At 39.1% G+C, this 12,576-nt stretch overlaps 1 protein-coding gene across 11 annotated transcripts in view; it reads right to left on the minus strand.

Annotated features, from left to right (window-relative positions):
• LOC122550578 (protocadherin Fat 3-like) overlaps positions 1-12,576 on the minus strand; it is a 794,139-nt gene that overhangs the window by 92,821 nt on the left and 688,742 nt on the right. For all 11 annotated transcript variants that reach the window (XM_043691532.1, XM_043691531.1, XM_043691530.1 and 8 more), the window contains 2 exons: positions 5,949-6,086; positions 1,882-2,025 (listed from right to left, as the gene is read on the minus strand). In XM_043691532.1, the coding sequence (XP_043547467.1) occupies positions 1,882-2,025; positions 5,949-6,086 (282 nt within the window). The remainder of the gene's footprint in view (positions 1-1,881; positions 2,026-5,948; positions 6,087-12,576) is intronic.

Below are 12,576 nucleotides of genomic sequence, written 5' to 3' on the forward strand. Positions count from 1 at the left end.
GATGAATGCAGATTTCTCCAGCTTTCTCATTTCCCCTCCCCCCACCTTATCTCAGTCCCAACCCTCGGATTCAGCAGCACCCTCTTGACCTGCAATCTTCTTCTCGACCTCTCTGCCCCCATCCCCTCTCCAGCCTATCATCCTCATCCTCACCCTCACCTCCTTCCACCTATCGTATTCCCAGCGCCCCTCCCCCCAAATTCCCTCCCTCCTACCTTTTATCTCAGCCCGCTTGGCACACCAGCCTCATTCCTGAAGAAGGGCTTATGCCCGAAACGTCGATTCTCCTGCTCCTCTGCTGCCTGGCCTGCTGTGTTTTTCCAACACCACATTTTTCAACTCTGGTACTCTAGCATCTGCAGTCCTCACTTTCTCCCAGGTTAAGTTGGTAGTTAGGAAGGCAAATACAATGATAGTATTTATTTCAAGAACATAAAAGCAGGGATTTACTTCAGAGGTTTTATATTCTAGTCCTCTCGAACTTCTAGTCAGACCACATTTGGAGTACTGAGGAAGGATACACTGGCCCTGGAGTGGGTCCAGAGGAGGTTCACGACAATGATCCAAGGAATCAAAGGATTAACATATGAGGAACATTTGAGGACCCTGGGTTTATACTTGATGAAGTTTAGAAGAATGATTGAATGGCGGAGCAGACTTGATGGACCAAATGGCCTAATTTGCGCTCCTATGTTTTATGGTCTCATAGTCTTATGGTCAGATGTTAAATGATTCCCATTTAAAAGGTTCAGGCCGTCTTTAAATAGGGAAGGGCCCCCTTTAAATGGTGGACGCCTTGCACAAACTTGGGACGATACCTTTAAAATGTGCAGTAACTAAAAACTGTTTTTAGCTCTGGTTGCAATAACAATCATGCAAACTAACAGCATCAGAAAAAAATAAATCTAGTTCAGATTCGTTCTTCTCACAATTCCCAGATTTGATTTTAAAAGTTATAGAATTTAGCCCCTGTGAATCTCAACTAAGTTGCTATGCACTACAAGACTTAACATAATACAAAAAAATCTGTTGATAGATTCTTGAAAGTAACAATGCAATGGACAAACTAGATCACATCAATGGACATACTAGATCAGGAGGTGTGCCCACATATAAGGCAATGTATACATATTCAAAATTTGAGAACTACTACATTTCTGCCTGCTACTGTGCAGCAAACACAGAAGACTGTATGGAATCCTAGCTCAAAACAATTGATCCTTAGCAGAGAGATAGAAAATTCTGGGATTTCATTCCAGAAGTAGGAGATCTCACGAATGATGCGATTCGAGATTAAGAGGATACTAAAACTGAACCACAATAAAATGTTTGAGATTGCTACAAAGATCACACAATAAAAAGTCCACAGACGGTCAAACTTTTACTGTTTATCACAGGGTGTGCTGAATATATAGAACAAGACGTTCAGTGAGGCACTGCAGGCAGGAAGGGTGAACAATTTAAGGGGGAGCCTGCAAGGTATTTGAAGAAGTGGACAATTGAAAGTGGACAATTTTGGGGGGGGGACATAAATGAAATTTTTTTTTGCTTCTGTGCTTCCTAATTTACTATACAAGTTTTCAAAAGAACATATAAAGAAGAATATATACTCACCTGAGAACTGGGTACCCAAGTAATATGCCTCAGATCCACCAAAAATTACAAAATATATCAGTATTAGAACAATTCTAACACAGAATATTTCCTGATGAAGGCAGAAGCTAAATTCTTGCAAAAATGGCTCTGATTTAACTAATCTAAATGAGTTGACAATAAAGACGCATGAAAAGCATGATGCATATTAAAACCTGTCTTATCTCAGTTTATCAATTTGAATAATATACAAAGGAAACATGAATTGGAGCTACTTCAGAGATATACCTGAATGACAGCTGAATAATTTGCTGGGATGAAATCAGGAGGATTATCATTAATATCAGAGACATCAATATTCACAGTAACTGTAGATGACATCGAAGGTGTTCCACTGTCTTTGGCTTGCACAGTTAATGAATACCCAGATATCTGTTGGAGCAATTAAATTATCATTACAAGATAATTTACAAAGTTTATTCAAAGCATTTAAGAGCATTTGACAGAAAGATTTCCTTAATTGCATAATACTTAGAGGTATTCTCATGACTCAAATTCAAACCAAACAGTCTTGCAAAATCTTGTACTACTCATAAGCCTTTGCAATACTGCAATATGTTGGTTAATATAGCCAGTTACTGAATCTTGGAGATAAGTTCCACAATTTCATCATCTGTGCATGAATTTGCTACGCTAAAATGAAAACACAAATTAAAATCCTCGGAATCCCATTTTAACTGACAGATTAGCTACTTATTTAAAATTGATGCTCATCTTCATTAAATAAATTTGATATAAGAATGTTAATAATTTGTGTGGTTCCACAACCAGTGCACTCCATGCCAAATGGCTTGCTATATCAAAACCTTATTATACAGTTCATACAACAAACTCGGGTAATATTTGAACAAAGGTGATTGACATTCTGCATCCACAGTTCATAAACTTATAAACAACTATGAGATTACTGTAATCAGAAACTACAAACCAGTCAGTATAAATAGGGTGGGAGGGAAGATACTAAACATGCTAATTCAGCATACCTAATTGTCACTTGGGCAAATATTGGTTAATTTAGGAAAGCCTGCACAGATTTATTAAGATAAATTATGTTTAACTAACATGACATTTTTGATGAGTTAAGAAGATCATTTTATTGATGTAGCATGTAGGAACCTCCAGAAGCCATTTAAAAAGTCTCACACAATAGAGTTGTACGCTAGACATTGCACTTAAAATAAAGAAAGTAGCAACATAGATCCCAAATTGGATGAGTGATACAAAAGTGAGTGCAGTGGTTAATACATGTTCATCAGACTGGAGAATATTTTGTTGTGGCAACCTCCAAGGGGTGATATTTGGACTCTCATAGGGATATAAATTATATATTAATAATTTAGACATTAATAACATAATAATGAATAATAATAATGTAATAATAATGAAAAGGGCATTGAAGTCAGTAAATAGAGTAGACAATTGAATTACAGAATCCTTATAGTGCAGCAAGAGGCCATTCAGCCCAACCAGTCTGCACCAGCATGCTGTAGGAGAAGGTGCAACACTGGCCATTTACCTCCTCCCTTTTCACTATCCAAGGCTCTCGATACACCTTCCAGGTGAAGCAGTGCTTCAATCTATGTAGTTTACTTATTTGTTGCTCACATTGTGGTTTCTTCTACATTGGGGATGAAACTGGGCGACCATTTTGCGAAACACCTACATTCTGTGCATGAAAATGATTCCGTGCTTCCAGTTGCCTTTCACTTTAACACATCGCCATGTTCCCTGACCTACATTTCTGTCTCGAGTATGCTACAGTGCTTCAGTGAAACTCAGCACAAGATAGAAGAATAGTAACTCATTTTCTGCTCGGGGACCCTGCAGCCTCCAGGACTCAGAATTAAGTTCAATCATTTTTCAACAATTTACTTTAGGTTCTTGACACACTCCCACACCCCAGGCCCTGTCATGACAGAGATTGCTTTCAGCATAGCCAACCCATTTTTACCTACTTATCATCAGTTTTCTTTCTCCCTTGCATATGATCATCCATCCCTTTGTCTGCCTAACAGTCATTCTGTCAAGGCTTCATCTCCAACCATGGACTTCTTTACCCCACTGCTCTGACTTCAGCATATATACCACTCTTTCCAAAATACTGACAGTTCTGAAGAAGGGTGACTGAACTCGAAACATTTAACACTGTTTTCTCTCACAGATGCTGCCAGACATGCTGACTTCCTCCAGTAATTTCCATTTTTATTTCAGGTTTCTAGCATCTGCAGTTCTTTGTTTTATATTATTGTACAGAACACCGTTCTGCCTCAACTTGTGCCCAAGTTCTGGGTGCCATAGTTTAGGAAAGATCTGAAGACAGTGCAGAGTGAACGTTCGAGAGATGAAGAACTTCAGTTACACAGTTAGATTGTAAAAGCTGAGACTATTTTTCCTGCAGGAAGTTGAAAGGGAATTTGATAGAGGTATTCAAATCATGAGGAGTTTGACCACAGTAGATTGGAAAAAAAATTGTTCCTTTGGTGAAGGAATTGAGAAAAAGTGGACACAGATTTATGGTGACTGGTAAAAGAAACAATGGCATCATGAGGAAAAGAAATGTTTTGATTCATCAAGCATTAAGAATCTGCCTAACAATGTGTCATAGGCAGGATCAGTGGATTCATTCATTAATAATTAAATTGCTATCAGAAAAGAAAGAATGTGCAGACCCAGGGGGTCAATGCAGGTGAATGACACTCAGGAAATTGCTCCTATGGAGTACCGTACAGTCACAACAGGCTGGATGGCCTGCAATAGTTCTGTGATTGTTAAATTCATTAAAATTGTGAAACAAAATCTCAGTGCCATATTTCATCAGAATAATACAACATTAATAAATCAGCATTTCCAGATACTCTGTTACCTAAATATTATAACCACATCCTGGAATAGGACTTGAACTTCATGATCTTTTGACCGAAAGACAAGACTTCATTTAAGGTGGCATCTATCATCTGTCATCAAGTTGGAACAGAAAGGGGGTAGTGTCCTTAGGATCACTTGAATCTTTTTTGCCTCTCCTTCACTTTTAAGAACTGCTTTGTTAATCACCTTTGTTGATGTAAGATGGTATAACCGTGAATCTGTCTTCATGTAACTGCTAAGAAGAACTTAACAGGCAGCTTGAATTGGCATTAATAGCCATAAAGCAGCTCTTTGGAGGCCCTGTAGTAATCTTGGCTCTATCCATTTTGTCAGAAGTAACTTCCCTATTGAAGGCCCAGCTCACTGCTTCTCAGAATTGGTACACAAAATCTCAGTTCCATATTTCATCTGAATAATGCAACATTAATGTGCTTACAAGGTATAAGAACACAAAACTATAAGTACTAGGCGCAAGTGTAGACAGTTCAGTCCTTCAACACTGCTCTGTTATTCTATATGATCATGGCTCATGTCATTTCAGCCTCAACTTCACTTTCGTGTTCATCCTTCAACCTGTTACTAATTAAAATTTGTCTATCTCCTCCTTCGGAGATTCCAGATTCACAAGCCTTTGAAGGAAATAATTTCTCCTTATATCTTATTGGATCTTAATCTGAAACAGCATTCCTACTGTTAGATCATCAGTTTTCTTCTTTGCACTGGAGTGTGGGGATGCTTTTTGCTGTCAAGAGTGAATCAAAAAGAGATTGTAGTTTGGTTTTATTATTCTATAATTTGATATCAGAAACCACAGATTTTCTTTGCAGCTGACAATAAAATGATGGGTAAAGGAAGGTATTCTACTCTTGGAGGAGAGTTCCGGAAGGGTAATACTTCTGATCGTTGATGTACATTCATCTCTGCTAATGCTCATTTTCCTTGATTGGTCCTGATTAATTACTCAAAGTTGGCTTAAAATCAGAGACCTGTTATTTTGAAATATGCATTTACTGTATTTTTCCTTGCACTGCAACGTAACTATTTTGTTAGTCAAATGCTCAATTATTTACAGTAATATAATCATGTGGGGGACCTCAGCATGCCAAGTGGCTTGTTTATGCTTTTCACATCTTGAAAGTCACATTAAATTACAACTTAAATACATAAAAGCATCAATGGAATAGCACTTTGCAGAAACCAGGAGAATGAATTTTGCTTGTAGTTTCTCTGTAGGTAGCCTAGAAATGTAATGGCTGAATGCAGAATGTCAATTTTAACCTCAGCTAACATAAGGTGTTGAAATGAACATTGATCTATAAGGATCAATACTATTCACACAGCACGTTTACCTTGAAAGGAACAGAACAATTTAAATTGGAAATATTTCAACAGGATGGTAAAACAAGGTTCTATGATCAATGTTTTCTTACTTTTTCTCTATCAAGTCGCTCTTTGACCTTGATTAAACCTGTGACTGGATGAATATTGAAGTAGTTGTCTGGGTCTCCATTCACAATGGAAAAATTAATCTGTGCATTGATCTGACTATCGCAATCTTCTGCCAGAACCTAGGCAAATAAACTCTAGGTTAATATTGAGAAATTCAGTAAGAAATAGCACTTCTATCGTGGTCAAACTTCAGAAATGAATCAGTCATTGATGTTACATTCAAAACAAGAAATGAAAATGGAAGTATTTGCCAACAGTATAATTGCAGTAATATATTAACAAATACAACTTCCATTCCTATAATAACTCTAACCTAATGAAACATTTTAAAGAGTAAAACCTTAGTTTGAGAGGTAAAACAGATGCCAAGCCTGATTTTGGAGAGCTGGCCAAAGGCATGCTTAAAAGGTTTGCTTTGGAGGAAGATTTTGAAAGCAGAGGGGAGAGTGTAGTTGCTACAGTTAATGAGGTTAATTATTAACTCCCCCTCCCACTCCACCGAGGATATGCAGGTCATTGTGAGGGTGATAGGTCGGAGTAGGGTGGAGGCGGAGAGGTCAAGAAGAAGACATTTCCAACTCCCCTCCTCCAAGTCCCTCCTCCCTACCTTTTATCTTCTCCTGCTGAACACTCTCTGCTCATTCCTGAAGAAGGGCCTGTGCCCGAAACGTCGAATCTCCTGTTCCCTGGATGCTGCCTGACCTGCTGTGCTGTTCCAGCAATAAAGTTTCAACTTTGATCTCCAGCATCTGCAGACCTCACTTTCTCCTCCTTAATTATTTGTTGCAAAGTGTGACTTCAAAGCAGTGCTGTGCAAACTCTGTCAATTCTTCGAGGACAGAATGTGTTGTTTTTGTTCTTCATTAGCATAATTAAAGAAACCTTTGTGAGCTGCACAAATAGCAGCCTGTGACACAGTCTGCTCTCAGGAAATAAATACAATCTATGCAGAGTCACTTTGAAATTACAATATACAAATAGTCTTCCAGCCACAGTGCTTCCAAAGCATAACAGTGCCAAGATAAAGATGGTAGTATCAAGATTATAGAGCTGTTGCAGGGAACGGGGGAAAAGGGCTCAAAATTGAAGTTTGTTTGAGTTTAAGTTATAATGTGGTGCAATAGAAGGTGGTTACCAACTGCAAATAATTGGAAGCATAATTTACACTTTGCCTTAGTCTAGTTCCTAGCTGTTGGGAGAAGTAGAGTTGTACTTCACATATTGGCTGGCTTGGGGTAACCACCTATTATTGCTAGAAGTGCCTTTGTGTGCAGTCTTGTCAGCCAATAAACCATATTGCTTTAAACCTTGTTTCAGGAGTCAAGCACTAGGATTGGGTGAATTTTCAGAGCTGTAAGATAGCTAAGTATCAAGGAACCTCGATTATCCGAATATCAATTATCCAAATTTCGGATTATCCGAAGAAGATGTCAAGGTCCCAATAGAAACATTACATCAAAGAGGGATTTCCAACACTGATCGCGTCTTTTGTTTACAATGATTAAAAGTGAACTCGGCTTACTGAAATGCTGTTGTGAACAATCCTGGACATCGATGGGAGCCCAGGCACTGTCTCCAAATAACTGACCGCCCGCGCTCTCTCACTCCACATGTTCCCTGGAGTTCGACACAGGGGTGTACCCTAAACTCCCTTCCCTAGATAATCTCTCCAACATTGTCCTGAACGGGGCAAAGGTGGAACCTGTCAAAAAGTTGCAGTTAAAAGGGGTGTGCATGGGGTTGGACAGAGTTGGGGATGGGTGGGGGATGGGGTGGTATAGGACAGGGTGGGGGGAGCGGATGAGGGGGCAGTGTTGGACAGGGTTGGGGTCGTGGATAAGGGGATGGTGTTGGTCTGATTTGTGGAGGCAGATGAGGAAGCGGTGTTGGACAGGGTTGGGCAGCGGACTGTTGTGTGGGCAGATGGGGTTGGATGGAGTGGGGGATTGACGGAGGCTTGCCTAGTGTCCTGAAAGGGGAGCGAACGTAACAGAAAACTCTGAGCCCCAGAGGAAAGGCAATGAATCAATTAACTAAATAATCAATTATCCAAATGAAATACTGTCCGCCCATCTCGCTCGGATAATCGAGGTTCCTCCATTTGTAGAAAAGACAGGAAGGAATGCTCAGCTGAAAATATGTGGATTTTCAAAGCTTTAATGTAGTCACTTACTGAAATAAAAAATATTAAAACTGTGCATTTTTATTTTTATGCTTTTTTAATTGTGGATTGAATTGAAGAAAAAAACTGTTAAAAACCAAGGACTGATGAATGTTTTGATAGCAAGTAACCTGGCATTCAGTGTAAGCATTGATTATAGATTTGCTTGTTGAATCAGTAAAGTGACGTTGGTAGATGGGTTGAAGCTTTGTGTACAAATGGAGCTCTGGTTTGTAACAAGAAGCTGATTGGTCTATAGATAAGTAATCAGTTATCAATGGCAAAGGCCAGCTGGTTGCCAACAAGCTCTCAGGTAGAAGCTTGGGGCTGTGCACAAGAAAAAGAGAAGTCATCAGATCTCCACCAGCTTAGGAACTCTCACTGTTCTCTGCAGTAAAAGCCATTTTAAGCCTGAATATATCCAATTTATCATTCCTTCAGCAGTTGCTGCAAGCTGTGACTTTAAGTGAAGAAGTCAGAGACCTTTTATAAGTGAACTAGCCATGCTGTACCTCTTGAAAACTAGTCGAAGCATCCAAAAAAGGAAGACTGAGAAGCAGCATTCTGATCAGCTGAAGAACCATTTCACCAGAGCCAGTGAACAGAAATCACTGAACTGCTTTCCCAGTATTCCCTGTCCTTAAATATCCATTTCTTTTCTATACGTGGATGCACGCGTGTACATTGTGTATAAGGGGAGTTTATAAGTGAATGAGTTTTAGAAGTAGAACTTCATGCTTCCAGTCCATAATTGCTTATCTGTTACTAGTGTCTACTCACTTCTAATTAATAGTCATTACTGTTAAGTACAGTATTGTTTGTGTTTTCCATCAACCTGGATCTCAAAGACAGGTAGATTGAGGAATTCTATGTACTTTGAAACAAAATATTTAACTTTTGTGATGAGTCCAGGAAAAATGAAGCCTGATTTCAAGTGCACTTCCCCAGTCAGATGTAACAACAGAAATGAAAAATTTCTTTAAAAGTTCTCAACTTTGAATCACTGGACAAATGAACATGGCTAAGAATTTTCCTCTCTCTGCTGCTGTGGAAGTGAAAGGAGATAGAAGACAGAACTAGAAATGTTTTCTATCCTCATTAACAAAACAATGAAATAGCAACAGAATTAATGAGAAGAAAACCTGCACAAATAAGAGCTCCAATCCTATTATCCATGTTGGGAAAAGAGTGCCACAAGCCACAATACAACCCAAGTCTCATTCAGGAGCAGAAATGTCAATAAGGAAAGATTTTGAAAGCTTTGAATATCGACTTTGGACTCCATATTAATGTTATCTCATATATACACAAGACATGTTCAATATTAGAGTTCTTGGGAAGGAGGACTGATCAATAAATGGCTGCACTGATACATTTGGCTGAATCCTGAGAGTTCAGATAAATGAAAGATGATCTCATCAGAGTAGGCTTATTTTCAGCATAAGAGATCCTTCTGTGACAGCACTTCTGCCTTGACAGGTGAAAGAAAGTTTTAGAAAAGCTATTAAAATGTAACTGACACTCTGAAATAATCAATTATGAGATAACACATATTCCAAGAAACATTCCAAGCCAAATGAGAACAACAGATTGGTAAAAAGGAAGAACTAATTACATAAAAATGAAAGCTCACCCAGCATGGGGGCAGCTCTAACTGAGAGAAAGGCAATCACTTTGCATGCAAGTGCTCAGCTAGAAAGAAGGAGTCCAAACCTATAGAATTGCCTACTGGTGAGATATCAGTTAATGATTCTGATGAATTGTATTATATCATACAGCAGAATGGAATCATCAGGTCTAAAGGTGATAAATAATTTTTGACAGTTTCAATGACGACTACAGAAGGAGCGCATCAAATGCATATGAAGTGTTAGATTGATACATTGTATTGTATTAAATATCTTTGCAGATCTATATGAAGTAATTAAGAGTGTGACTTGGAAAATGATGCCCTTAAAGGTGAAGTTGATGCTATAAAATAGAATGATGTTCATACCAAAAGAACAAATGAAGCCAACAGCCCATTGCAGTCTTAAGAACAATGATCCAGAGTTCCAGATTGACATTAAGCAAATTTCATTCATCTCAAATGATGCAAGTCCAATACGTGGATGAGTGTCCCTAAGTATGTCAAAAGAGATTCACAGCATTTTGCAGGCCATTAAGCAATTGACTGCCAAGTAGAAGCTAAAAGATTACAAAAATGTTTTCACAGGACTGAGGTGAGTCCTGGTGAATATCATCTCAAATTGGATGAATGAGCGAGATCAATGCAGCAAGCTCTGGCTAAACATACTCTGGAAGTCATCAACCCAACAGAGACACTGCATCTGAAAGACAAAGGTCTTGTTCAAATCAGACAAAAAAAATGCAAAGATGCAACTCTCTAAATGCTGCAGGAAATGTTGATGAAAAGATGTCCTGAAAGTATCAACAACACACGTGCTGGTGTGTATGGGCATGCAGTAATTGATATTCCAAGTGCCATATTGTGCAAATGAAGTACAGTCATTATCCCTAAGAAAAAATATATGTTGAAGTATATGAATGAGGTATATCAAAGAACTGAGGCTAGACTAAGAGAAGTGACCAAACAGGAGCAATGTGATTTAGATTTAGTCAGTGCAGTGTACATGATGAATCCCAAGCTAAGCAAGCTGAAGTGCCACTTATGACATCTGACATCCCAGGGAGACCATGGATAAAGCTTAAAGTAGAACTGTCCGCATTCACAGAATTCATTATGTATTACCATTGGCTATAATTGTGGGCGGCACGGTGGCACAGTGGTTAGCACTGCTGCCTCGCAGCGCCAGAGACCCGGGTTCAATTCCCGACTCAGGCGACTGACTGTGTGGAGTTTGCACGTTCTCCCCGTGTCTGCGTGGGTTTCCTCCGGGTGCTCCGGTTTCCTCCCACAGTCCAAAGATGTGCAGGTTAGGTGAATTGGCCATACTAAATTGCCCATAGTGTTAGGTAAGGGATAAATGTAGGGGTATGGGTGGGTTGCGCTTCGGCGGGTCGGTGTGGACTTGTTGGGCCGAAGGGCCTGTTTCCACACTGTAATCTAATCTAATAATTCTGACAACTGGGAGGTTGATCAGCTAATTTCAATGATTACCAGTGAAACTGAAGAATGAATGAAGGAGCACTTCAGTCATTACAGCATTCCACGCATTGTGATGAGTGACAGTGGCCCCCAATTCATGAATGAAAAATTCAGCTGCTTCATGAAGGATTGCAAAATTCAAGCCATACATCATCTCCACACTATCTTCAGTCAAATCACAACTACTTGATGAAGGAGCAGCGCTCCAAAGGCTAGTGCTTCCAAATAAATCTTTTGGACTATGATCTGATGTTGTGTGATTTTTAACTTCGTCCACCCCAGTCCAACACCAGCTTCTCCACATTCAGTCAAATGGAAAGACTGTAGTGCAGTGAAAAATCATGAAATCAAGACTTCATTAAAATGAAAAGATCCAGCAAACCTTGAATGGAAAAATGTAAACACTGAAGTCATGGAAAATAGTTTTATCTAAAATCTAGTGTCATGTCACATCCAAACTACTAGTCCAATAATAAAAACTACTGAAGCCAGAATTTCTACCAGATGTGGGTGACAAAATCAAGGAAAAATTATAGAAAAACAAATTTCACTTTGATAAAACTGCCAAGTCAATGCCAGAGCTGAGTATTGAAGAGTCAGACAGAGTGCAAACTTTCAATGCTCTTGGTAGAAGTCAGCCCACAAGATCACTTAGGACTAATGTTGGGCAATTGTTACTTTGGTCCTACAGGGTGGACATGAATGTAGATCACAACAACAACAGACATCTATAGAGCAGTTGTTCCTTCACTGTAGACAACTGCTTGGCAAAACGTAATCTCATTCCCACATCGAGAACAGAATGACTGTCAGTTTCAGAGGACCACTGTTCCCTAGCAACGGAAATGGATCAGCAACAGCAGTAATCATGGTTGGAAGAACACTCCCTAGAGAGGGATCACCATCCTAGGAATGAGCACATACCTGACAAACAGCAAACAATATGCATACCTCTCGGAAACATGCACAATTTAAAGGTTATATACACAATGTATGCGTAGAAACTCACAAAAATTAAATGACTGGAATTTTGTTAATGAACTATATATTTTTTGTGATCATGTATATTAGATAACTTGCACAATTTGTAACTACAAAAGATACAGCATGGAACTTGGAAAATGAAGATATTTGGAGATATTGTGTTGGTTAACTTACCATATTCATGTGACTTCTACCTTTACTGTAAAGGCCTGTGTGTGCAGTCTTGGCAGCCAATAAGACAGACCTCTTGAAACACCAGTGGTCTCTGGATGTTTGGTTGTACTGACCTGATTGAATGTGCAGAAAGCCTGATGTTTGATAATACAGAATGCTCTTACTATCTCATTATGCTCCC

The sequence above is a fragment of the Chiloscyllium plagiosum genome, chromosome 6 (assembly GCF_004010195.1).
Source record: "Chiloscyllium plagiosum isolate BGI_BamShark_2017 chromosome 6, ASM401019v2, whole genome shotgun sequence".
In the NCBI taxonomy this organism is placed as follows: Eukaryota; Metazoa; Chordata; class Chondrichthyes; order Orectolobiformes; family Hemiscylliidae; genus Chiloscyllium; species Chiloscyllium plagiosum.